Source organism: Scyliorhinus torazame, chromosome 7, assembly GCF_047496885.1.
Source record: "Scyliorhinus torazame isolate Kashiwa2021f chromosome 7, sScyTor2.1, whole genome shotgun sequence".
NCBI lineage: Eukaryota > Metazoa > Chordata > Chondrichthyes > Carcharhiniformes > Scyliorhinidae > Scyliorhinus > Scyliorhinus torazame.
Window position 1 is genome coordinate 173,719,041 of NC_092713.1, and position 27,203 is coordinate 173,746,243.

The 27,203-nt window shown below is 45.1% G+C and overlaps 1 protein-coding gene across 2 annotated transcripts in view; it reads right to left on the minus strand.

Moving 5' to 3' along the window:
• The window catches only part of cop1 (COP1 E3 ubiquitin ligase), a 380,546-nt gene that overhangs the window by 117,841 nt on the left and 235,502 nt on the right, over positions 1-27,203 (minus strand). Inside the window, exons 8-9 of one of the 2 annotated variants that reach the window (XM_072511804.1) lie at positions 15,127-15,239; positions 2,260-2,314 (exon numbers count right to left, since the gene is read on the minus strand). In XM_072511804.1, coding sequence (XP_072367905.1) covers positions 2,260-2,314; positions 15,127-15,239 — 168 coding nt within the window. Of the gene's footprint in view, positions 1-2,259; positions 2,318-15,126; positions 15,240-27,203 lie in introns of both variants that reach the window. The other variant, XM_072511803.1, reaches the window with a different exon arrangement.

The following is a 27,203-nucleotide window of genomic DNA, read 5'->3' on the forward strand; positions in this document are numbered from 1 at the left end:
TTGAGGCCAACCACAGAGATTTATGATAATCTCGGCCAACGTTCCAGAGCACTAAGCGAGGAAGAGCTACACTATCAGAGGCGTGTCTTTCGGATGAGGTCATAAACCAAGGTTCTATCTGTTTCAATGGAAAGTAAAGGTTTCCATGGCCCATAGATAACAAAATCAATTAAATATAACAAGCAGTCTATAATTCAGCCACATTGCTGCAACATCCCAAAAACTCAAAGTCTCAGTTCATTGGCCAACGTCCCAGAGATCACAGTGAAGTAACAAACCCAATGGTTCCAAACTCTGGCCCAGAGCAACAAGCCCAACAGATCCGAACCCTGGCCCAGAGCAACAAGCCCAAGGGATCCAAACCCTGGCCCAGAGCAACAAGCCCAACAGATCCAAACCCTGGCCCAGACCAACAAGCCCAATGGATCCAAACCCTGGTCCAGAGCAACAAGCACAACAGATCCAAACCCTGGCCCAGAGCAACAAGCCCATGGGGTCCAAACCCAGGCCCAGAGCAACAAGCCCAATGGATCCAAACCCTGGGCCAGAGCAACAAGCCCAACGGATCCAAACCCGGGCCCAGAGCAACAAGCCCAACGGATCCAAACCCTGGCCCTGGCCCAGAGCAACAAGCCCAACGGATCCAAACCCTGGCCCAGAGCAACAAGCCCAACAGATCCAAACCCAGGCCCAGAGCAACAAGCCCAACGGATCCAAACCCTGGCCCAGAGCAACAAGCCCAACGGATCCAAACCCTGGCCCAGAGCAACAAGCCCAACGGATCCAAACCCCGGCCCAGAGCAACAAGCCCAACGGATTCAAACCCTGGCCCAGAGCAACAAGCCCAACGGATCCAAACCCTGGCCCAGAGCAACAAGCCCAATGGATCCAAACCCTGGCCCAGAGCAACAAGCCCAACAGATCCAAACCCCGGGCCTAGAGCAACAAGCCCAAAGGATCCAAACCCTGGCCCAGAGCAACAAGCCCTACAGATCCAAACCCGGGCCCAGAGCAACAAGCCCAACGGATCCAAACCCTGGCCCAGAGCAACAAGCCCAATGGATCCAAACCCTGGCCAGAGCAACAAGCCCAATGGATCCAAACCCTGGCCCAGAGCAACAAGCCCAACGGATCCAAACCCTGGCCCAGAGCAACAAGCCCAACAGATCCAAACCCTGGCCCAGAGCAACAAGCCCAAGGGATCCAAACCCTGGCCCAGAGCAACAAGCCCAACGGATCCAAACCCGGGTCCAGAGCAACAAGCCCAAGGGATCCAAACCCTGGGCCAGAGCAACAAGCCCAACGGATCCAAACCCTGGCCCAGAGCAACAAGCCCAATGGATCCAAACCCTGGCCCAGAGCATCAAGCCCAACGGATCCAATCCCTGGCCCAGAGCAACAAGCCCAAGGGATCCAAACCCAGGCCCAGAGCAACAAGCCCAACGGATCCAAACCCTGGCCCAGAGCAACAAGCCCAATGGATCTAAACCCTGGCCCAGAGTAACAAGCCCAACAGATCCAGACCCTGGCCCACAGCAACAAGCCCAATGGATCCAAACCCTGGCCCAGAGCAACAAGCCCAAGGGATCCAAACCCAGGCCCAGAACAACAAGCCCAACGGATCCAAACCCTGGCCCAGGGCAACAAGCCCAACGGATCCAAACCCTGGCCCAGAGCAACAAGCCCAACGGTTCCAAACCCTGGCCAAGAGCAACAAGCCCAACGGATTCAAACCCGGATCCAGAGCAACAAGCCCAAGGGATCCAAACCCTGGCCCAGAGTAACAAGCCCAAGGGATCCAAACCCGGGTCCAGAGCAACAAGCCCAAGGGATCCAAACCCTGGCCCAGAGTAACAAGCCCAACGGATCTAAACCCTGCCCCAGAGCAACAAGCCCAACAGATCCAAACCCTGGCCCAGAGCAACAAGCCCAATGGATCCAAATCCTGGCCCAGAGCAACAAGCCCAAGGGATCCAAACCCAGGCCCAGAGCAACAAGCCCAATGGATCTAAACCCTGGCCCGAGCAACAAGCTCAACAGATCCAGACCCTGGCCCACAGCAACAAGCTCAATGGATCTAAACCCTGGCCCAGAGCAACAAGCCCAATGGATCTAAACCCTGGCCCACAGCACGCCTAGTGGATTCAACGAGGAAAAACATATCTTGCATCATTGACCAAATGTATTTTTAATTAATAGAAAGAAAGAAACTGTTGGGCACTCACAGTATGCAAACATATTATAACTTCACCAGTTTACCTGTGAGCTTCCACCAAAGCCAGGAGGCTGGGAATATTCTGTGGAGTCTATAATACTGCTGAAATAGACAGAACATGAACAATATTGTTAGGAGTAGGAACAATGACATGATATTTATATAATAGTGGACAGAAACAGAAAAGTGTGTTTCATCCTAAACACAGGCTATCAGAAAGCTCAGTAAAAAGAACGCCACAACCAAAAAACTAATTTTGCTGCTGGATCCTAAAAACGTCCTAGCCCTATGGTCTACCACCGTCCCTTGCTACTTTGTATACTCTGCTTTTCAATTGAACTTTGTACTTGATCTCCTTTGTTAATCATGGATTTTGCGTCTTTGTCATGGATTCCCTCTTTTTGATTGGGATAAACTCCTGCTGAGCATTATGGATCAGCTGTTTGAATATCTGCCATTGCTCATCTACTGACCTGTATCTTAGCTTGATAACCAGTTCATCTTAAGCGACTTCTCCCTCATACCATTATAATTACCCTTTTCAGTTGAAAACACATGGCATTCACCCGGAAACTTTATCTGGAATTCTATCATATTGTGGTCACTACCCTCTAGGGGATCCTTAACCACAAGATTCCTTACTAATCCTTCACTGCGCAAAACCAAATCTAAAATAGCCTGTTCCCCACGTAGGTTCCACAACATACTGTTCTAAAAAGCAATCCCTATTACACTCCACAAATTATTTTTCTACGCTTCCCGAAGATTATTTGGTAAGGATAGTTATAGAACAGGAATAGGTTTGAATGAATGTTGTGGTTCAAAGGATAAGATATGCAAATAGGGGAAAGAAAGGTGTCATATGTAAAAGGTGGATAAAGGGAGTTTATTTCTTTAAGTAAAGAGAGGAAGCTAATCAATTCTGGGAGAGAGCAGTTCTAAAGAAATGTGTGATTAAAAGGGAAGAACATCTGTAAGGAGATTCTGAAAACCTACGAATGTAGATGTTTTAAGAATAGCTGGTCAACTCCCAGTAAACAGTGTGAACAAAGCAAGATCTGAAAACCCAACTGCTGTGAAACCTCAGATGTCCCCCGAAGACAGAGTTACTGGAATTTAATAGACCTTCAAATATAGACAGTGTTGCTGAACAGACTGGGGAAGGTTAGCTCTGAAAGTAGTTAAAGCTCTGACGGTGGTTAAATTAAGATTGTTTGCAGCTAGTTAAAATATTGGTACCGTGTAAAGCCACTGTCTTATTTAAGTATACTTCTATTTTAGTTTACGTTGCTATAAGATAATCACACAAATAGTCGGAGACATCATTTCTGGATTTCAAAACTTCTCCTCATACCATACAAACTGCAAACTCTAACGTGAGGGCAGCTGCTTCAAATTTTCCTTCTGGGATTTGAACAGTTCAACATTTACAGCCATGCCCTCTGCAGTGGGATATCAATGGGTGTGGGGAGAGGGTGGGGCGGGGGGGGGGGGGGGGGGGGAGAGAGAGGGGGAAGAGTGGGATCAGACTGGATGGCACATTGAATAGTATGGGGAATGAGGAAAGTAGGATTAGACTGGGTGAGATAATAAAGGGGTTAAGCAGTAGTGTGGAGGTTGGGATTAGACTGGGTGGTTTATTGAATTGCATTGGGAATGAGGAGAGTGGGATTAGATTGGGGAGATATTAAAGGGGGTGGGCAGTACGAAAAGTGGGAACACGGTGGGATATCAAAGGGTGTGGGGAGAGTGGCATTAGACTGGGCAGGATATTAAAGGGGTGCGCAGTGCGGGGAGTGGAATTATACTGGGTGGGCTATTGAATTGTATGGGGAATAAAATGAGTAGGATTAGACTGGGTGGGATAATAAAGGATGCAGGGAGTGAGGCGAGTGGGATTAGACTGGGCAGGACATCAACAGGTGTAGCGAGTGAGGAGAGTGGGATTAGACTGGCTGGGGTATTAAAGGGGTGGAGAATGAGAGGGAGAGTGGGATTAGACTGGGGGAGATATTATAAAGTGTGGGGAGTGAGGAGAGTGAACATAGAACATAGAACAGTACAGCCTAGTACAGGCCCTTCGGCCCACGATGTTGTGCCAAACTAGTCTGAAACTAAGATCAAATCAACCTACTCCCAATCATTCTAGTGCACTCCATATGCCTCTCCAATAAACGCTTGAAAGTTGCTAAATGGTCCGACTCCACTAGCTGGGAGTGCATTCCACACCCCACGGAGGCGTGGGATTCAGGGTGATTTAGCAGTTTCGATCAGAAATTGGCTAGCTGGAAGAAGATAAAGGGTGGTGGTTGATGGGAAATGTTCAGCCTGGAGTCCAGTTACTAGTGGTGTACCACAAGGATTTGTTTTGGGGCCACTGCAGTTTGTCATTTTTATAAATGACCTGGACGAGGGTGTAGAAGGATGGGTGAGTAAATTTGCAGATGACACTAAAGTCGGTGGAGTTGTGGACAGTGCGGACGGATGTTACAGAGGGACATAGATAAGGTGCAGCGCTGGGCTGAGAGGTGGCAAATGGCGTTTAATGCAGAAAAGTGTGAGGTGATTCATTTTGGAAGGAATAACAGGAATGCGGAATATTTGGCTAATGGTAAGATTCTTGGCAGTGTGGATGAGCAGAGAGATCTCGGTGTCCACGTACATAGATCCCTGAAAGTTGCCACCAAGGTTGAGAGGGTTGTTAAGAAGGCGTACGGTGTGTTAGCTTTTATTGGTAGAGGGATTGAGTTTTTGAGCCATGAGGTCATGTTGCAGCTGTACAAAACTCTGGTGCGGCCGCATTTGGAGTAATGCGTGCAATTCTGGTCGCCGCATTACTGGATGGATGTGAAAGCATTGGAAAGGGTGCAGAGGAGATTTACCAGAATGTTGCCTGGTATGGAGGGAAGATCTTCTGAGGAAAGGCTGAGGGACTTGAGGCTGTTTTCGTTGGAGAGAAGAAGGTTAAGAGGTGACTTAATTGAGGCATACAAGATGATCAGAGGATTGGATAGGGTGGACAGTGAGAGCCTTCTTCCTCGGATGGTGATGTCTAGCACGAGGGGACATAGCTTTAAATTGAGGGGAGATAGATATAAGACAGATGTCAGAGGTAGGTTCTTTACTCAGAGAGTAGTAAGGGCATGGAATGCCCTGCCTGCAACAGTAGTGGACTCGCCAACACTAAGGGCATTCAAATGGTCATTGGATAGACATATGGACAATAAGGGAATAGTGTAGATGGGCTTTAGAGTGGTTTCACAGGTCGGCGTAACATCGAGGGCCGAAGGGCCTGTACTGCGCTGTTATGTTCTATGTCCTATGTTCAACCACTCTCTGAGTAAAGAATCCACCTCTGACATCCCTCCTATATCTTCCACCATGAACCTTATAGTTATGCCCCTTTGTAACATCTACATCCACCCGAGGAAAAAGTCGCTGAACGTCCACTCTATCTATCCCTCTCATCATCTTATACACCTCAATTAAGTCACCTCTCATCCTCCTTCGCTCCAATGAGAAAAGCCCTAGCTCCTTCAACCTTTCCTCATAAGACCCACCCTCCAATCCAGGCAGCATCCTGGTAAATCTCCTTTGCACCCTTTCCAATGCTTCCACATCCATCCTATAATGAGGTGACCAGAACTGCACACAATGCTCCAAATGTGGTCTAACTAAGGTCTTGTACAGTTGCAGCATAACCTCACGGCTCTTAAACTCAATCCCCCTGTTATGTGGGAGATGACTTGGTGGGGTACTAAAAGGTGTGAGGAGTGAGGAGAGTGGGATTAGATTGGGTGGGATATTAAAGAGTTCAGGGAATGAAGAGAGTGGGATTAGACTGCATGGGATATTAGTGCGGATGAGGAGTGAGTTGGAGTTTGAGAGACGACTGGGTGCGATATTAAAGAGTGTGGGGAGTGGGGAGGGGGAAGAGAGTGGGATTAGACTGGATGAGATATTAAAGATTTTGGGGCTTTGTTGAAAGAAGAATGTCAAATACCAGCACGCAACATATGAAACAAACATGGTTTATGTTTTCCTTTTTGCATTTGATAGATAATGAATTACAGTCTGTGTAAATTGCCTTGACTGTGCCTTCGCTGTCTGGAACAAAGTATGTCAATACAGCAATTGATAGATGCCTTATCTCATCCAGTATTTCAATCTACCTTCAGAGATATTGAATATGCGCAAACGACAGGAGCTGTGTATACCTTTGTATATGGCATGCGTGCAATTGGGCAGTATTCCCCATACAAGATGGGGTGAATCAATGGGATGTACCCAATAGGACAGAAACCACAGATCCAAAACAAAGAAAAGTAATGTTTTGAATGGAAATGATGGCTCATTGTGGGAACTGCAGACAGAGTAAGTCATTGGCACCACGGGTGGCTCATCTGTACAGGAGTGCGCAAAGAACACTGGAAGAGCGACAGTGATAGGAGAGTCAATATTTAGGGGAATAAACCGGTGTTTCTGCACCCACAGATGTGGCTCCAGGATGGTGCGTTGCCTCCTTGGTGCCGAGATCAATGTTGTCACGGTGTGAAGCAGCCAGCACACATGCTCCGTATTGGTACCGATAACATAAGCAGAAAGGAGAATGTAGTCCTGCAGTTAGAACTTTGGGAGCTAGGTCGGAAATGAGCCAGCAGAACCTCCAAATGAGCAATTTCTGGATTACTCAAGGTACCACATGCAAGTGAGTATAGAGATAGAAGGTTAAAGCAGACAAATTCATGGATGGAAAGATGGTGCAGGAGAGAGGGATTTAACTTAATGACATATTGGAACAAGTTCGAGGTGAGATGGGCACGCACCGGCCAGCGCCAAGACAACGCACAATGCCAGGATTCATGATGACGGTTACAGAAATGTCCATGTGTGTCGCTAACTATTGAATCTCCTGAAATGACTGCATTTCCACCTCTTGATGCTCCCCCCGTCGACTTCCTTATCCATTGGGGTCATGGTCTGGGCTGCACTGCACCAAACTGTTGTCACCTCCAATTGCTCAGTATGAAAGAGACCCCTGAACTTTCTTTCCCTACTCTTCTGCATGGTCACCTGTCTACTATCCTGAACTCTTACTACCATCCAGAAGGACAAGAGCAGCAGATACCTGGGAACACCACCACCTGGAGGTTCTCCTCCAAGTCACTCACCATCCTGACTTGGAAATATATCGCCGTTCCTTCACTGTTGCTGGGTCAAAATCCTGGAACTCCCTCCCTAACTGCACTGTGGGTGTACCTACATGGACTGCAGTGAACATATGAATTAGGAAGCCACTCAACTCCTTGAGTCTGTTCTGCCATTCAATAAAATCATGGCTGGTTCAAGGGATTCAAGGTGGCAGTTCACCACGAGCTTCTCAAGGGCAATTAGGGATGGGCAATGAATGCTATCCTAGCCAGTGACACCCACATCCTTGAATGAATTTTTTAAATGAATCATTATGTGCGAGCATGACTCACGTTGCAACAATATGATCCACAATTGCAAGGTTTGAATATAACAATTATAAGGTCCAAATATAACAATTGCATGCTTCTTGTAAGGTGGACTATTGAGGATCCCAGTGAGATGAAGGCACTTGCAAACCAAGAAATATTTCCTAACAAATGCACCCATGAACAGAATACGGTTTTTACAGAATTCAATCAAGGGCTAAGTTTAAACAACTGACTTATAATGGTTCCCACAGCATCAAATCAAAGATACTTGACCCTGAACAGAAAATCTGCCATTAATTGGAGAGAAAGCAAGACTGTTCTCTCTTCAAATGGCTTTCTTCTGCGCTGTAACAATTCTGTGAATTCCGAAAACCTGCTACAGATCTTCTCTTTCCAGAGAAAAGCAGCAAAAGAAAAGTTCAAACCCCAGGCTCTCTGAACTGAAATCAGATATCAAGCTGTTCATCAAATCTAACACATTGAATGAGGCACTTCTACTTAGTTATACCATCTATTCCCAATGAAATGAATCCAGCATTAATCCAGGATGTGGTGGAAGATCCCATTATTTCAAACTAGTCTGCTTTATGACAAGAACAATTTTGTTCATTTTAAGAAGTCTTACAATACCAGGGTTAAAACCCAACAGGTTTGTTTGGAGTCACTAGCTTTCGGAGCGCAGCTCCTTCATCAGGTGATGAAGGACTCACCTGAGGAAGGAGATGTGCTCCCAAAGCTAGTGACTCCAAACAAACCTGTTGGATTTTAACCTGGTGTTGTAAGACTTCTTACTGTGCCCACCCCAGCATCTTCACATCTTTGTTCATTTTGGTATTGACTGGTGGATCTAATTTACATCTCAGAAAGTTTTGTATTTCTAGCATCGGTCTCACTGTGACTCAAATTTGAGTTCATATCAGAATATAAATTAACTCAAAACTCTCACCAACAGGAACAAGTAGTTCTTTTAGAGAGTGAGGCTCAAATATTGATCAGCCTCCTTCTGTGCTGTCCAGTTGCATGGGCATATTTTCAAGATACAACAAAGCCAATTAATTGCAGAGGCATGCTCTCAGCAACAACATGTTTCAAAGGACCATCTTGCCTGGCCAATTGCTCGACTAAGAATGAGCTGCTCAAGTGAATGTCAGAAAGTAATGTAATGTACCTGAATTTGCAAGTAAATCATCAAGAAAGCTCAACATTACATCACACGGACAGCGCGGTGGTGCAGTGATTAGCACTGCTGACTCACAGCACGAGGACCCGGGTTCGATCCCGGTCCTAGGTCACTGTCTGTGTTGAGTTTGCACATTCTCCCTGTCTGTGTGCCCACACAATCCAAAAGATCTGCAGGTTAGAATAATTGGCCACGCTAAATTGCCCCTTAACTGGGGAAAAAACGAATTGGGTCCTTTAAATTTATATATTTTTAAAATTACATCACACAAGCTGAAAGCTCAAGTACAAACTGAAGCTCCTTTCCTAACAGCATTGTGTAGCTACACCAGATGGACTGCAGCAGCTCAGAAAGACTCAAGGGCAATTAGGGACGGACAATAAATGTCACCTTAGCCAGTGAGGCTTTCGCCCAATGCAACAATAAAAACATGGAAATGGTTGAAAGTAGTGTCAGTCAGGAAGGTGGCATTAGGTTTGGTAGTATGAGGGTTTATTTCTATTTATTTAAATAATCTGGGTTAAGAGGACAATGCAAATGATTAAATCATAAGCCTGGACTGGGGAAGCAGGGTGAGGCCGGGGAAACAAAGTGTGCACATCAGACCAATGACACAGTCAAATGAATTATTCAATTCAATAGGAAACATTTGCAAGGTCAGAATCATGCTAAATTAACACTCAATACAGATACATGCAATGGTTGGGGAATTAGGATTGTTGGGAGTGATAAGATTCTACATGGACCACATTGACTTATTGCATTGCAGCAATTATCTCAAGAAACCCTTGAGCAGATTATTTGCCAAAGAAGCACCATGTTTAGCTCACATTGAACTGGTCAAGCTTCCAGCAGTTTATCTGTATCTACTCTGTTCAGCCTCATTATTTTGAGCATCTCTATCAAATCCCCTCTTGGTCTTCGTCTCTCCAAAGAGAACAGTCTCAACCTCTTCAATCTATTCTTGTAACTGAAGTTGCCCATCCCTGGAACCATTCTTGTGAACCTCTTCTGCACTCTCTCCAATGCATTCCCATCCTTTCCTATAATGTGGCACCCAAAACTTGCACAACACTCCAGCTGAGGTCTAACTAGTGTCTTGTATAAGTTCAGCATAACCTTCTTGCTCTATGTCCCTATTAATAAAGCCCAGAATACTATTTTCTTTAATAACTGCTTTTTCCACCTGTCCTGTCACCTTCAATGATATCTGCACATATACACCCAGGTCGCTCTGCTCCTGTACCCCCTTTAGAATTGTTACCTTTATTTTATATTGCTTCTCCATGTTCTTCCAACCAAAATGCATCACCTCACACTTCTTAGCATTGAACTTCATCTGCCATCATTCTGCCTACTCCATCAACCTATCTATGCCCTTTAGAAGTTCTACACTGTCCTTTTCACAGTTTGCAATACTTCCAAGTTTTCTATCATCCACAAATTTTGGAATGTTCCCCGTGCCACCCTAAGACCATTGATATTTATATCAGGAAAAGCAAGGGTGCCAATACTGACTCCTTGGGAACACCACTATAAGCCCTCCTGCAACCTGAAAAATTATCATTGACCATTACTCTCTATTCCCTATTATTCAGCCAATTTTGTACCATGTTGCCAAGGTCCTTTTGATTCCATTCTATAACTTTTCTCACGTCTGTGTGGCACTGTATCAAATGTCTTCTGAAAGTCCATGTACACTACATCAACAGCATTATCCTCATCAACCCTTTCTGATATCTCCTCAAATAACTCCTGTAAGTTAATTTTACCTTTAGAAATCCATGCTGGCTCTTCCTAACCATTTTTCCATGCGAGTACTTATGTTATTTTCCTTGGAACATAGAAGTCTGATGGGTGACTTAATTGAGGTGTATAAAATTATGAGGGAAGAGGGAGCGTGGACAGGATAAAATTGTTTCCCTTGGTGGAGAATTCTAGAACCAGGGGACATAGATTCAAGGTAAGTGGCAGAAGGTGCAGAGGGGACATGAGGAAGAACTTTCTTACTCAGAGGGAAGTGAGAGTCTGGAATTTGCTGCCTGAGTTGATGGTGGAGGCAGAGATCCTAAACTCTTTTGAAAAGTACCTGGATCTGCACCTTAAGTGCTCCAAGCTACAGGGCAATAGACCAGGTGCAGGAAGGCAGGGTTAGAAAGGGGACTTGGGTATCCTTGAGCTGGCATGGACAAGATGGGCTAAATGGCCTCCTTCTATGCTGTAACTTTTCTATGATTCTATTCTATGATTCTAATTGTTTCTAGAAGCTTGCCCACTACCAAGATTACACTGGCCTGAATTTGCTAGGTTTATCCTTACAACCCTTCTGAACAAGGGCATAACATTTGCAATTCTCCAGTCCTGACACTAGTCTAGAAGACTGGAAGATTATGAGCAACGTCCCCGCAATTGCCATTCTTCACTTCCTTCAATGTCCTTCGATACATCTCATCTGGTCCCAAAACCATGTCGACTTTCAGTACCGTAAGAAGTCTTACAACACCAGGTTAAAGTCCAACAGGTTTGTTTCAAACACTAGCTTTTAGAGCGCTGCTCCTTCCTCAGGTGAATGAAGAGGTATGTTCCAGAAACATATATATAGAAAAATTCAAAGATGCAAGCCAATGCTTAGAATGCGAGCATTTGCAGTTAATTACGTGTTTACAGAACCCGAGATAGGGGTAATCCCAGGTTAAATAGGTGTGAATTGTCTCAAGCCAGGACAGTTGGTAGGATTTTGCAAGCCCAGGCCAGATGGTGGGGGGGTGAATGTAATGCGACATGAATCCCAGGTCCCAGTTGAGGGGTACTTTCAGTACCGACAGTCTATTCAACAACTTCTCATCAACTTTGACCCACTTCTCCAGGAAGAGTTTCCTCATCTGTCACCATGTCCTGTGTAGCTTCTACCTTCTTGGCAAAGACAGATGTAAAGTATGAATTTAATACCTCTGCCATTCCCCATGTCTCCATGTGTAAATCCCCTTGTAGGTCCCTAATATCCCCGACTCCTCCTTTTACCATTATTTTACTATTTATATTCCTATGGAAGACTCGAGATTTGACAGTCTTTTCTCATAATCGCTCCATTTTCTAATGTGCTTTTTCACCTTCCCTCTGAACCTTCTGTATTCCTCTTGGTTCTATCTAACACCTGTCATAAGTACACATGGGGCTGGTTTAGCACAGTGGGCTAAACAGCTGTGTTGCAATGCAGAACAAGGCCAGCAGCGTGGGTTCAATTCCCGTACCAGCCTCCCCGAACAGGCGCCGGAATGTGGCAACTAGGGGCTTTTCACGGTAACTTCATTGAAGCCTACTTGTGACAATAAGTGATTATTATTACTTTCGCTTCCTTATCTTAATTTTAATCTCCTTTTTCATCGAAGGAGCTCTGGATTTGTTTGCCCTACTTTCCTTTTTCAGATAACATACCTTGCCTGTGTCAGAACCATTTCTATTTTGAAGGAAGCCCATTGTTCAGCTACAGTTTTACCCACCAACCGCTTTGTTATAATGATTTTGACAAGGGCTCCAAATTTGCAGATGATACAGAGATGGGTGTGTTAGAGGTGAGGTTATCCACTTTGATAGCAAAAATAGGAAGGCAGATTATTTGAATGGGTGTAAATTGAGAGGTGGATACTCAGCGAGACCTTGGTATCCTCATGCATCAGTCACTGAAAGTAAGCGCACAGGTACAGCTGGCAGTAAAGCAGGCAAATGGTATGTTGGCCTTCATGGCAAGAGGATTTGAGTATAGGAATAGAGATGTTTTACTGCAATTGTATAGGGCATTGGTGATGCCACAGCTGGAATACTGTGTGCAGTTTTGGTGTCCTTCTCTGGACACCAAGTTACTTTACTATATAGTCCCTTATTTCCCATATTTCCCTTTTTTTATATTCATTCATGGGATATGGGCGTCACTGGCTGAACCAGCATTTATTGCCCATTGCCGAGGGCAACTAAGAGTCAACCAAATTGCTGTGGATCTGGAGTCACATGTAGGCTAGACCAAGTAAGGACATCAATGAACCAGATGTGTTTTTACAACAATCGGCAATAGCTTAATTCCAGATTTTTATTGAAATCAAATTTCACCTTCTGCTGTGGTGGGATTTGAACCCGGGTCCTCAATCATTACCCTGCGTCTCTGGGTTACTAATCCAGTGACAATGCCATTATGCCATTGAGTCCCCAGTGTCTCGTAATGTCTTGTATTCCCCTCATTTCTCTTACTTCTCGCATTACACTTCACGTTGTCTTACATAGTTAGCCATACAGCCATTTAGTCATCTCCTGTTCTCCATCACATCCCGCTACAGATGATTCATTAGTATTTGCTTACACAAATGTAGTAATGTATTTTCCTCATCTCTTCTCCATTGGCTCTGCGCGTTCCAATACACCGTTCATCTGCAACATTTTTCACTAGATTTGTTTACTGGAAATGTTCATGACGGTTTCCTGTAGACCTACAGTGTTTGTAGCATTTTCTGCTTTAGACCATTTCCTCTGCACCGAAAACATGATTCATATGGGACAGTGTTCCCAAAACAGGACATACATCAAATCCCCCCAGATCCAATTCAATGGGACAATGCCCAATCACACCAGGTTGGGTGGGTGCCAGGTTGAGGCTGGCCCATGCGACGCTGGGTGCCAGGATTTGGGGGGATGGGGGTGCCCATGCGACGTTGGATGCTAGGATTTTGTTTGGGGGTGTAGCCATTTAAAATGGCCACCTGCAAAGGACTATGGGAATTGTGGTCAATTTGGGACAGGTACACAGCCTCTGTGCATTGTGTAAAGAAACCAGACCTGGTAAGAAACTCCCAGCTCACTAAAGATCGATCACCATTTTCCCCAAGACAATAGCATTCGCATTAAGGACCATCAACAATAGCAGACTAACTGGCACCACCCCCCTTATTTGGAAAGGCCTACGTGCCTGGGACAATGATAGCGAGGATGCGCCCAGCCATTGAGGTATCCGCCCCCTAATTGGCTAAGATCGATGAGGGTGATCAAAACCCTATCGATCCATTGGACCTGAAGTAAGGACCGCCCAAAAGGGCGCGAAAGAGACTAAGGATAAAAAGCCCTGCGCACTAGGGATCGGCCCCTTTTGGGACTGGCCTGTGCGCGACCAACTGTAGCAGAACAACCAAGTTCAAGGACTCGCGACCATTTCCTGAAGGACGAGCCCAGCTGAGACGAATCCAACAACTTCCAACCGACCACGTGGACCCGGATAAAGGTGTTATTCCGCACAGTGCCGGTCACTTGAAGTTAAGTAAAGGTCATCTTAGTTATCAGGTGTAGCTTAGTATGGAGCCGCATGTATTATTGCATAGAGATACAAATCCTGTGTTATTAATAAACTGTGTTTTTGAGCTAACATACTGGTTGTGTGGTCATTTGGTCAATATAAGAAACAGCTTGTGGTTCACCTAAAGGGTAAAAAGGCAACGGGGGGGGGGAAAAGAGGCCTTTCGCGACGCTGGGTGCCGGAATTTGGGAGGGGGGCTCACGTGACACTGGGTGCCAGGTTTTGGGGGGGGGGGGGTGGCACACGTGATGCTGGGAGCCAGTTTGGGGGACTCGCACAATGCTGGGTGCCAGGTTGAGACGGGTATAAGACGCTGGGTGTCAGGACTGAATGGATGCAAGCATAGCTGTGTGCAAGTTTGAGAGGGGCACACGCGACACTGTGTGGCAGTTTGGGCGTGCACATGACGCTGTGCGGCAGGTTGGAGGAAACGCACAGTGGGGGGGGGTGCACGTAGCAGTGTGCGCCAGATGTGGGGGCACGCACTCGACGCTCGGTGCCAGACTGCAAGTGGAGGCGCACACGATACTGGATGCCAGGTTTGGGGAGGCGCACACGGCACTGTGTCAGGTTGGCGGGCCAATCTTTGGTATGAGGTTGTTGCAGATTCCGCTGGATGCGAGATTGATTGCATTTCATAGAATTTACAGTCCAGAAGGAGGCCATTTGCCCCATCAAGTCTGCACCGGCTCTTGGAAAGAGCACCCTACCTGAGCCCACACCTCCACCCTATCCAGACAGTGACCCAAGCCGGGAATCGAACCTGGGACCCTGGAGCTGTGAAGCAATTGTGCTAAACACCAAGCTACCGTGCAGCCCATTTATTGGCAAACATCTAAAAAAAAAAAGCAGTCTTCATATCTTTTTCAAGTCTAACTATCTTAAGCATCGGTTACAAACTGACATGTAAACTACGAAACTCTCAGAGTCCTACCTGTGTGAAGGGGACGGTGCTTCAAACTGCGGCACTGTGCTGTCCAGGTTCGGCACGTGAGTCGATTCACTGACAGGAGAATACATACCAGTCGTCTCGTTAAATATCAGCCCCTGTAAGACAATCTTGTATTAGTGCTCAACTCGACTGCTTTTTCCCATTTTGAATGACTGAATAATGATGTCATTTCACACAAACTAAATCCCCCGTTCAATATCGCAACTCACACAAGTGTTCCTTCAAACGCTAAAACTGCACAGGTGATCATGCAAAAAGATGAAGTGGTTCAGGTGTGAAAACAGTGCCTACACCATTACTTGTGGATTGTCAAACAATCTATCCTTGGCCTTCTGCCTACTTCTCATCTGTTCTGTCCCTAGGTGATACCATCCAAAAACATGGTGCAGAGCAGGTATGCATACAGACAATGCAACAAAGTCATACAAAAAGATTGATGTGGAGGCGATCCAAGACCGGTCAGTTCAGAAGGGATCGGGCCCAGCTGTGTGGAAAGAAGGCTTGGCAGGTAAAACATTCAATGAACAAGGAGACGGTTCTGGTAAAGTCAATAGGTTCCAGTGAGGGAAAAGGAAAGCCATCTGAAGCTGGAAATTAAATGCTAACAGAAAACAAAATGAGGCTTATGATAAATATCAGGTTCATGATAAACTGGAGAAACAAGTTGAATGTGGAAAGTAGAGGGGGGAACTGGAGAAAGGAAAAACAAGGGAGAGTGTGTCCGAGAATGGAGCAGCGGGCAAATGTAAAAGGGAACAAATTCTCTTAAATTGTAAAAGGATTGTCAGAGAATGGATGGGACCAAATGGAGACTAAAAATATATTTTTGGAGACATATGAACAAGGAACATGAGTAGGCCCTTAAGCCTTGCCGCCATTTAATATGGTCATAGCTGATCTGATGGTAACCTCAAATCTGCATCCTGCCTAACCCCCGATAATCTTTTGCCCTCTTGTTTACCAATAATGTATCCACATCTGCCTTAAAAATATTCACGGACTCTGTTTCTACTGCCTTTTCAGAGAATTCCAAAGACTCAATTCTCTGAAAGAATTACTCCTCATCTCCATTTTAAATGGGCGACCTCTTATTTTTAAAGAGTGATCCCTAGTTCTAGATTCTCCCACAAGAGGAAACATCCTCTCCACATCCACCCTGTCAAGACCCTTCATGATCTTATATGTTTTAATCAAGTCACCTCTTACTTTCTCTGAACTGTTCCTAATGTATTTACATCCTTTCTTAAATGATATCAATATCATTGTCGTGCGCGCCTCCCCCAACCTGACATCCAGTGTCGTGTGCGTCATCAACAAATTTGCAGCCATTCCTTCAGTCCCTCCATCTAAGTTTATATAAATTGTAAACAATTGAGGTCTCAGCACTGATCCCTATGTCACATCACGCGTTACATCCTGCCAACCTGAAGACCACCCATTTATGCTTCCTGTAATCCAGCCAATCCAAGCCAATATGTTACCCCCAATACAATGAGCTTTCATCTTCCACAATACCCTTTGATGTGGCACTTTATCAAATACCTTCTGGAAATCTAAGTACAATACACCCACTGGTTTTCTTATATCCGCTGCACAGGCTACTTCCTCAAAGAATTCCAGTAAGTTGGTTAAACAGGATTTGCCTTTCACAAAACCATGCTGATTCTGGCTGATTACTTTGAACTTATCCAAGTGTCCTGTTATAACATGATTATGGTTGTTGAGGTTCAGTCATCTCAATGCCAGGACATCACTGCAGGAGATCCTCTGGGTAGTGCCCTAGGCCCAACCATCTTCAGCTGCTTTATCAATGACCTTCATAGAACATACAGTGCAGAAGGAGGCCATTCGGCCCATCGAGTCTGCACCGACGCACTTAAGCCCTCACTCCCACCCTATCCTCGTAACCCAATAACCCCTCCTAACATCATAAGGTCAGAAGTGGGGATGTTCTCTTATGACTGCACAATGTTCGGCATCATTCGTGGCCCTCAGATAATGAGGCAGTCCATGTCCAAATGCAGCTAGATCTGGACAATATTCAGGCCTGGGCTGATAATTGGCAAGTAAAATTGGTGCCACACAAGTCCCAGGCAATGACCATCTCCAACAAGAGAGAATCTAACCATCACCCCATGACATTTAATGACATTACCACTGCTTAATCCCCCACTACCAACATCCTGCGGATTACCATTGATCAGAAATTGAACTGGGCTACCAATATAAATACAGTGGCTATGGGATCAGGTCAGGGGCTGGAAATCCTGCAGCAAGTATCTATCCACTTGACTCTCCAAAGCCTGTCCACCATCGACAAGGCAGAGGTCAGGGGTGTACTGGAATACTCTGCACTTACCTGGATGAGTGCAGCTTCAACAACTCTAAAGAAGCTCGACACCATCCAGGACAAAGCAACTTACTTGACTGACATCCCATCCACCACCTTAAACGTTCACGATCTCCACCACGGATGCACAGTAGGATTGTGCGTACATTTACAAGATACACTGCAGGAACTGACCAAGGCTGCTTCTGCGGCACCTTCAAAACTGATGATCGATACAACCTAGAAGGTTGGAGCACCATCACCTGGAAGTTCCCCTCCAAGTCATTCCCCATCTAGATTTGGAAATATATCAGCCTCTCCTTCACTGTCACTGGGTCAAAATCCTGCAATTCCCTCCCTAACAGCACTGTGAATGTTTTACTCCACGTGGACTGCAATGGTTCAAGTAGGCTGCTCACCCACCACCTTCCCGAGGGCAATTAGGAATGAACAATGTAAAGTGGTCTAGCCAGTGACATCCACATGCTGTAAAAGCATAAATAACAGAAAATTCATGTTGCTGTATTTTTATCCAAGCCGCGAATGGTCCTGAACAATGTGCAATCATAAGAGAACATTCCACTTCTGACCTTATGATGGAAGTAAGGTCATTGATGAAGCAATTAAAGATGGTTGGGCCTCAGACACTATCCTGAGAAACTCCTGCAGTGACGTCCTGGAGCGGAGATCTTTATTTCTTTTTGTATAAATTAAGAGTACCCAATTCATTTTTTCCAAATAAAGGGCAATTTAGCATGGTCAATCCACCTACCCTGCACATCTTTGGGTTGGGGGGGGGGGGGCGAAGCCAACACAAACATGGGGAGAATGTGCAAATACCACACGGACAGTGACCGAGAGCCGGGGTCGAACCTGCGACCTCGGCGCCGTGAGGCTAACCACTGCGCCACCGTACTGCCCTGTCCTGGAGCGGAGATGACTAAACATCAACAATCATAATCACCTTCTTTGTGCTAGGTATGACTCCTAGTGGAGAGTTTTCTCCCTGATTTCTACTGACTTCAGTTTAGCTAGGGCTTCTTGATGCCACTCGGTCAAATGCTGCCTTGATATCAAGGGCAGTCACTCTCACCTCTGCAGATCAGCATGTCCATGTTTGGAGCAAGGCTGTAATAAGCTCAAGGCTGTGGGTGCCTGGCAGAACCTAAACTGAGCATCAGCGAGCAGGTTATTGCTGAGTAAATGTTGTTTGATAGGGCTGCTGATGACCCCTTTCACCATTTTGCTAATGATTGAGTGTAGACTGATGGGGCAGGAATTGGATTTTTCTTAAAAGGCTTGCAGTCCTCAAAGTAGTCAAGTTAATTCAATCTGGATAGGGTGCATCCTAGGTGAATGAGGGAAGGATGGAAACTGTAGCGTCTGTGGTCAAACGCTTCCAATCGTCCTTAGATATTTGGACTGGCGACAGAGGACGGCAGGATTGCAAATGTTACATAAGAACATAAGAACTAGGGACAGGAGTAGGCCATCTGGCCCCTCGAGCTCCGCCATTTAATGAGATCATGGCTGATCTTTGTGGACTCAGCTCCACTCTCCGGCCCGTACACCATATCCCCGAATCCCTTTATTCTTTAGAAAGGCATCTATCTTTTTCTTAAAAACGTTTAAAGAAGGAGCCTCAACTGCTTCACTGGGCAAGGAATTCCAGAGATTCACAAACCTTAGGGTGAAGAAGCTCCTCCTACACTCTGTCCTAAATCTACCTCCCCTTATTTTGAGGCTATGCCCCCTAGTTCTGCTTTCCCCGACCAGTGGAAACAACCTGCCCGCATCTATCCTATCTATTCCCTTCATAATTTCATATGTCTCGATAAGATCCCCCCGCATCCTTCTAAACTCCAATGAATACAGTCACAGTCTACTCAACCTCTCGTCATAATCTAATCCCCTCAACTCTGGGATCAACCTAGTGAATCTCCTCTGCACTCCCTCCAGTGCCAATATGTCCTTTTTCAGGTAAGGAGACCAAAACTGAACACAATACTCCAGATGCGGCCACACCAACACCCTATACAATTGCAGCATAACCTCACTAGTCTTGAACTCCATCCCTCTAGCAATGAAAGACAAAACTCGATTAGCCTTCTTAATCACCTGTTGCACCTGCACACCAACGTTTTGCGACTCGTGCACCAGCACACCCAGGTCCCTCTGCACAGCAGCATGTTTTAACATCTTACCGTTTAAATAATAATCCATTCTGCTGTTATTCCTCCCAAAATGGATAGCCTCACACTTGGCAACATTGAATTCCATCTGCCAGACCCTAGCCCATTCACCTAACCTATCCAAATCCTTCTGCAGACTTCCGGTATCCTCTGCACTTTTTGCTTTACCACTCATCTTAGTGTCGTCTGCAAACTTTGACACATTGCACTTGGTCCCCAACTCCAAATCGTCTATGTAAATTGTGAACAACTGCGGGCCCAACACTGATCCTTGAGGGACCCCACTAGTTACAGGGTGCCAACCAGAGAAACACCCATTTATCCCCACTCTCTGCTTTCTGTTAGTTAACCAATCCTCTACCCATGCTACCACTTTACCCTCAATGCCATGCATCTTTAGTATATGCAGCAACCTTTTGTGTGGCACCTTGTCAAAAGCTTTCTGGAAATCCAGATATACCACATCCATTGGCTCTCCGTTATCTACTGCACTGGTAACAGCCTCAAAAAATTCTACCAAATTAGTCAGGCACGGCCTACCCTTTGTGAACCCATGCTGCGTCTGCCCAATGGGACAATTTCCCTCCAGGTGCCCCGCTATTTCCTCCTTAATGATAGATTCCAGCATTTTCCCTACGACCGAAGTTAAGCTTACCGGCCTATAATTACCCGCTTTCTGCCGACCTCCTTTTTTCAACAGTAGTGTCACGTTTGCTACTTTCCAATCCTCTGGGACCACCCCAGAGTCTAGTGAATTTTGATAAATTATCACTAGTGCGTTTACAATTTCCCTAGCCATCTCTTTTAACACTCTGGGATGCATCCCATCAGGGCCAGGAGACTTGTCTACCTTTAGCCCCATTAGCTTGCCCAATACTGCCTCCTTAGTGATTACAATAATCTCAAGGTCCTCACCTATCATATCCTTATTTTCATCAGTCACTGGCATGTTGTTTGTGTCCTCCACTGTGAAGACTGACCCAAAAAACCTGTTCAGCTCCTCAGCCATTTCCCAGTCTCCTATTATTAAATCTCCCTTCTCATCTTCCAAAGGACCAATATTTACCTTAGCCACTCTTTTTTGTCTTATATATTTGTAGAAGCTTTTACTATCTGCTTTTATGTTCTGAGCCAGTTTACTTTCATAGTCTACCTTACTCTTCTTTATGGCTTTTTTAGTAGCTTTCTGTTGTCCCCTAAAGATTTCCCAGTCCTCTAGTCTCCCACTAATTTTTGCCACTTTGTATGTTTTTTCCTTCAATTTGATACTCTCCCTCACCTCCTTAGATATCCACGGTCGATTTTTCCCCTTTCTACCGTCTTTCTTTTTTGTCGGTATGAACCTTTTCTGAACACTGTGAAAGATCGCTCGGAAGGTTCTCCACTGTTCCTCAACTGCTTCACCATGAAGTCTTTGCTCCCAGTCTACCGTAGCTAGTTCTTCTCTCATCCCATTGTAATCGCCTTTGTTTAAGCACAAAACACTAGTGTTTGATTTTACCTTGTCATCCTCCAACTGTATTTTAAATTCCACCATATTGTGGTCGCTCCTTCCAAGAGGATCCCGAACTATGAGATCATTAATCAATCCTGCCTCATTACACAGGACCAGATCTAGGACCGCTTGTTCCCTTGTAGGTTCCATTACATACTGTTCCAGGAAATTATCCCGGGCACATTCTATAAACTCCTCCTCAAGGCTGCCTTTACCAACCTGGTTAAACCAATCGATATGCAGATTAAAATCTCCCATGATAACCGCTGTACCATTTCTACATGCATCCGTTATTTCTTTGCTTATTGCCTGCCCTACCATCCTGTTACTATTTGGTGGCCTATAGACTACTCCTATCAGTGACCTTTTCGCCTTACTATTCCTGATTTCCACCCAAATTGATTCAACCTTGTCCTCCATAACACCAATATCATCCCTTACTATTGCCCGGATGCCATCCTTAAACAACAAAGCTACACCACAGCCCTTACCGTCCATTCTATCCTTTCGTATAGTCTGATACCCTTGGATATTTAACTCCCAGTCGTGACCATCTTTTAACCATGCTTCAGTAATGGCCACTAAATCATAGTCATTCACGATGATTTGCGCCATCAACTCATTTACCTTATTTCGTATACTACGAGCATTCAGGTAAAGTACACTTATGCTGTTTTTTATGTCTTTGTTATGAATCCTAACACCTTGATCAGTAACTTTTCGCAATTTATTTTTCCTCTTACCCTTTCTCCTAATTTTCCTAGTCTTTGAACCCATATCTCTACATAATAACCTGTCACGTAACCTGCTACCTTGATCTCCATTAACCATTATACTGTCCATAGCTTTACACTTCCCTTCCCCCCAACTTGCTAGTTTAAAGTCCTTGTGACCAACCTATTTATCCTATTCGCTAGAACACTGGTCCCAGAATGGTTCAGGTTCAGGTGAAGGGTTACACCACTGTTAACAAAAGGAGAGGGGGATGAAGCTAGTCATTACATGCCAGTCAGTCTAACGTTGGTTATGGAGAAAAATTATAAAAGCCAATAATCAGGTTCAAGTTAGTAGGTATTTTGTAGCAAGATTTTGGAGACAATATAGACACAGTGCACAGTGATTAGCACTGCTGCTTCACAGCGCCAGTCACCTGGGTTTGATACCGACCTTGGGTGACTGTGTGGAGTCTGCACATTCTCCTGGCGTTTGCGAGGGTTTCTGCCAGGTGCCTGGTTTCCTCTCTCAGTCCAGAGATGATGTGGAGATGCCGGCGTTGGACTGGGGTGAGCACATTAAGAAGTCTTACAACACCAGGTTAAAGTCCAACAGGTTTGTTTCGACGTCACTAGCTTTCGGAGCGCTGCTCCTTCCTCAGGTGAATGAAGAGGTATGTTCCAGAAACATATATACATAGACAGATTCAAAGATGCCAGACAATGCTTGGAATGCGCAGGCAGGCAGGAATGTTCCCTTCCAGTCGGGGAACACTTCAGCAGTCAAGGGCATTCAACCTCTGATCTCCGGGTAAGCGTTCTCCAAGGACGCTTCAGGACGCGCAACAACGCAGAATCGCCGAGCAGAAGCTTATAGCCAAGTTCCGCACACGAGTGCGGCCTCAACCGGGACCTGGGATTCATGTCGCATTACATTCATCCCCCACCATCTGGCCTGCAAAATCCTAACAACTGTCCTGGCTTGACCCAATTCACACCTCTTTAACCTGGGGTTACCCCCATCTCTGGATCTGTAAAGATTTAATCACCTGCTAATGCTCGCATTCCAAGCATTGTCTGGCATCTTTGAATCTGTCTATATATATATATATATATATATATATATGTTTCTGGAACATACCTCTTCATTCGCCTGAGGAAGGAGCAGTGCTCCGAAAGCTAGTGACATCGAAACAAACCTGTTGGACTTCAACATGGTGTTGTAAGACTTCTTACAGTCCAGAGATGTGCAAGTTAGGTGGATTGACCATGCAAAATTGCCTGGTGTCCAACGGTTAGGTGGGGATGGGCGGGGTAATGAACCTGGGTAGGATACTTTCACAGGGTCGGTGCAGACTTGATGAGCTTAATGGCTTCCTTCTGCACTATAGGTATTCTATATGGTACAATTTTGACGGAGCTGCAGAAATCGGGTTGCACGTATGCAAATCTTTGAAGTGACAGGGCAACTGAAGGCAAGTGTTAAAAAAGCAAATGGGATTCTTGCTTTTGTGTAGAGGAAGACAACAAAACAAGAAAGTTATGCTGAAGCTTCAGAAAACTCTCCGCAAACCTGTTACAATTATGAAGTTTATAACATGATATTTTGGGACAGTATCTTTAAATTTAGGACAGCAAGAAGTTTTACAACACCAGGTTAAAGTCCAACAGGTTTGTTTCAAATCACTAGCTTTCGGAGCACTGCTCCTTCCTCAGATTCGTCTGAGGAAGGAACAGTGCTCCGAAAGCTAGTGATTTGAAACAAACCTGTTGGACTTGAACCTGGTGTTGTAAGACTTCTTACTGTGCTCACCCGAGTCCAACACCGGCATCTCTACATCATGGCTACCGTTGACACCGCAAACATTAAATTTAGGGTAAATGAAGGAGGACATGTGAAGTCTGCCTGACAATAAGCATGGGTAGTTTTGTTATAGGCCAGGGTTTGGTGAACCCCAAAGTGTATCATGGAGTTCACCTGACCCACAACTTTTCATAGATTGTGGTATGGTGAACCCATGGTCCACTCTACAGGTGTTGTACAGCAGAAATCGAAAAGTATTTTTTAAAGCAAAACAATGTTTATTCTATTAACTCAAGTTAACCTTTCTAAAACAAACAGTGAACATCTTAGCAATCATTAATTCAAATACAACCCCCAAAGAATACAACACTAAGTAATCCGTAAGCTGTCCTTTTAACATCCAGAAGACTTAAAACAAACCTTTAAACAGAAGCACATCAGGTTAAAGTCACTACTGAGAGCAGTTATTAGTTTTAAATCACCAAAGGATCGATTTACAGTTTTTAGATTACAGCGAGAAATACTAATACCCCTTCTGGCTGTGACTGCAGCTATCCAGCTCTGAAAACGAAACTAAAAAACGCCCTGCAGCAAACAGCCTAAAACGAAAGTAAAAAGCTGACAGACAGCCCAGCTCCACCCACACTCTAACATCACTGATAAACACCCATTTCTTAAAGGTACATTTCTTAAACACCCATTTCTTAAAGGTACTCTCACATGACACCTCCCCCCAAGAAAAAAGAAAATCCATCAACTTCAAGATGGTTTCATTTTTCACCTTTTCACTATCCTTTAAGAAATACACACAGTAAATATACTTTTTTATTTAAAAAAAAAAAAGAACACACGCAAACAGGTATAATAATATAGTCCATTTTTTGATTTTCCTCCAACTGGAATCTTGTCGGCTGACAGTCTCTTTGAGTAAGAAGTTCTCTGCACGATCCATCCATTTCTCTACGCCTCGGCATTTCTCTTTAAAATCAGATACTTTAGTTCAATCTGATAAAGAGAGAGCTAAGACGAGCAAGGAGGGGACATGAGAAGTATTTGGCAGGAAGGATCAAGGAAAACCCAAAAGCTTTCTATAGGTATGTCAGGAATAAGCGAATGACTAGGGAAAGAGTAGGACCAGTCAAGGACAGGGATGGGAAATTGTGTGTGGAGTCTGAAGAGATAGGCGAGATACTAAATGAATATTTTTCGTCAGTATTCACTCAGGAAAAAGATAATGTTGTGGAGGAGAATGCTGAGCCCCAGGCTAATAGAATAGATGGCATTGAGGTACGTAGGGAAGAGGTGTTGGCAATTCTGGACAGGCTGAAAATAGATAAGTCCCCGGGACCTGATGGGATTTATCCTAGGATTCTCTGGGAGGCCAGGGAAGAGATTGCTGGACCTTTGGCTTTGATTTTTATGTCATCATTAGCTACAGGAATAGTGCCAGAGGACTGGAGGACAGCAAATGTGGTCCCTTTGTTCAAAAAGGGGAGCAGAGACAACCCCGGCAACTATAGACCGGTGAGCCTCACGTCTGTAGTGGGTAAAGTCTTGGAGGGGATTATAAGGGACAAGATTTATAATCATCTAGATAGGAATAATATGATCAGGGATAGTCAGCATGGCTTTGTGAAGGGTAGGTCATGCCTCACAAACCTTATTGAGTTCTTTGAGAAGGTGACTGAACAGGTAGACGAGGGTAGAGCAGTTGATGTGGTGTATATGGATTTCAGCAAAGCGTTTGATAAGGTTCCCCACGGTAGGCTATTGCAAAAAATACGGAGGCTGGGGATTGAGGGTGATTTAGAGATGTGGATCAGAAATTGGCTAGCTGAAAGAAGACAGAGGGTGGTGGTTGATGGGAAATGTTCAGAATGGAGTACAGTCACAAGTGGAGTACCAGAAGGATCTGTTCTGGGGCCGTTGCTGTTTGTCATTTTTATCAATGACCTAGAGGAAGGCGCAGAAGGGTGGGTGAGTAAATTTGCAGACGATACTAAAGTCGGTGGTGTTGTCGATAGTGTGGAAGGATGTAGCAGGTTACAGAGGGATATAGATAAGCTGCAGAGCTGGGCTGAGAGGTGGCAAATGGAGTTTAATGTAGAGAAGTGTGAGGTGATTCACTTTGGAAGGAATAACAGGAATGCGGAATATTTGGCTAATGGTAAAGTTCTTGAAAGTGTGGATGAGCAGAGGGATCTAGGTGTCCATGTACATAGATCCCTGAAAGTTGCCACCCAGGTTGATAGGGTTGTGAAGAAGGCCTATGGAGTGTTGGCCTTTATTGGTAGAGGGATTGAGTTCCGGAGTCGGGAGGTCATGTTGCAGCTGTACAGAACTCTGGTCCGGCCGCATTTGGAGTATTGCGTACAGTTCTGGTCACCGCATTATAGGAAGGACGTGGAGGCTTTGGAGCGGGTGCAGAGGAGATTTACCAGGATGTTGCCTGGTATGGAGGGAAAATCTTATGAGGAAAGGCTGACGGACTTGAGGTTGTTTTCGTTGGAGAGAAGAAGGTTAAGAGGAGACTTAATAGAGGCATACAAAATGATCAGGGGGTTGGATAGGGTGGACAGTGAGAGCCTTCTCCCGCGGATGGAAATGGCTGGCACGAGGGGACATAACTTTAAACTGAGGGGTAATAGATATAGGACAGAGGTCAGAGGTAGGTTCTTTACGCAAAGAGTAGTGAGGCCGTGGAATGCCCTACCTGCTACAGTAGTGAACTCGCCAACATTGAGGGCATTTAAAAGTTTATTGGATAAACATATGGATGATAATGGCATAGTGTAGGTTAGATGGCTTTTGTTTCGGTGCAACATCGTGGGCCGAAGGGCCTGTACTGCGCTGTATTGTTCTATGTTCTATGATCACAGAGTCCCTTGTAATTCTCCAACACAGGAGCATTGGTTATCACAGCTTTCAGGCAGTCAAGTGCCTGTTGAAAGCCCGTTGTCCACTGAAATTTTTGACGTTTCTTCAGCAAGTCCATCAGTGGAGCAATCACGCGACAGGTTTTTCCACAAATGTTCGATCAAATCCACTCATGCCAAGAAATCGCATTATTTCCCTTCGTTTTGAGGGTATCGGAAACTCCTCAAGGAATGTGACTTGGGCTTTTCCAAATTCATTTTTGGCTAGGTTTATCACCAAACCCGCCTCCTGAAGTCGATCGAATAACTCCATCAGATGTTTTAAATGTTCCTTCCGTGTCTGGCTGAAAATTACCAGATCGTCGATGTATACCGCACAATAGGGTAATTCCAAAACAACTTTGTTAGTTAACCGTTGAAATGTGGCTGGGGTGTTTTTCATGCCAAATGGCATAACTTTGAATTGGTATGTACCATCTGGAGTCACAAAGCGGAAATCTCCTTCACCCTTTCGGATAAAGGTACCTTTAAGTAAATCCAGTTTGGAAATAAAAGCGGATTGTCCCACTTTCTCAATGCAATCCTCCAAACGTGGGATAGAATAAGAGTCCGTTCTTGAAACTGCATTCACCTTTCTATAGTCCATACAC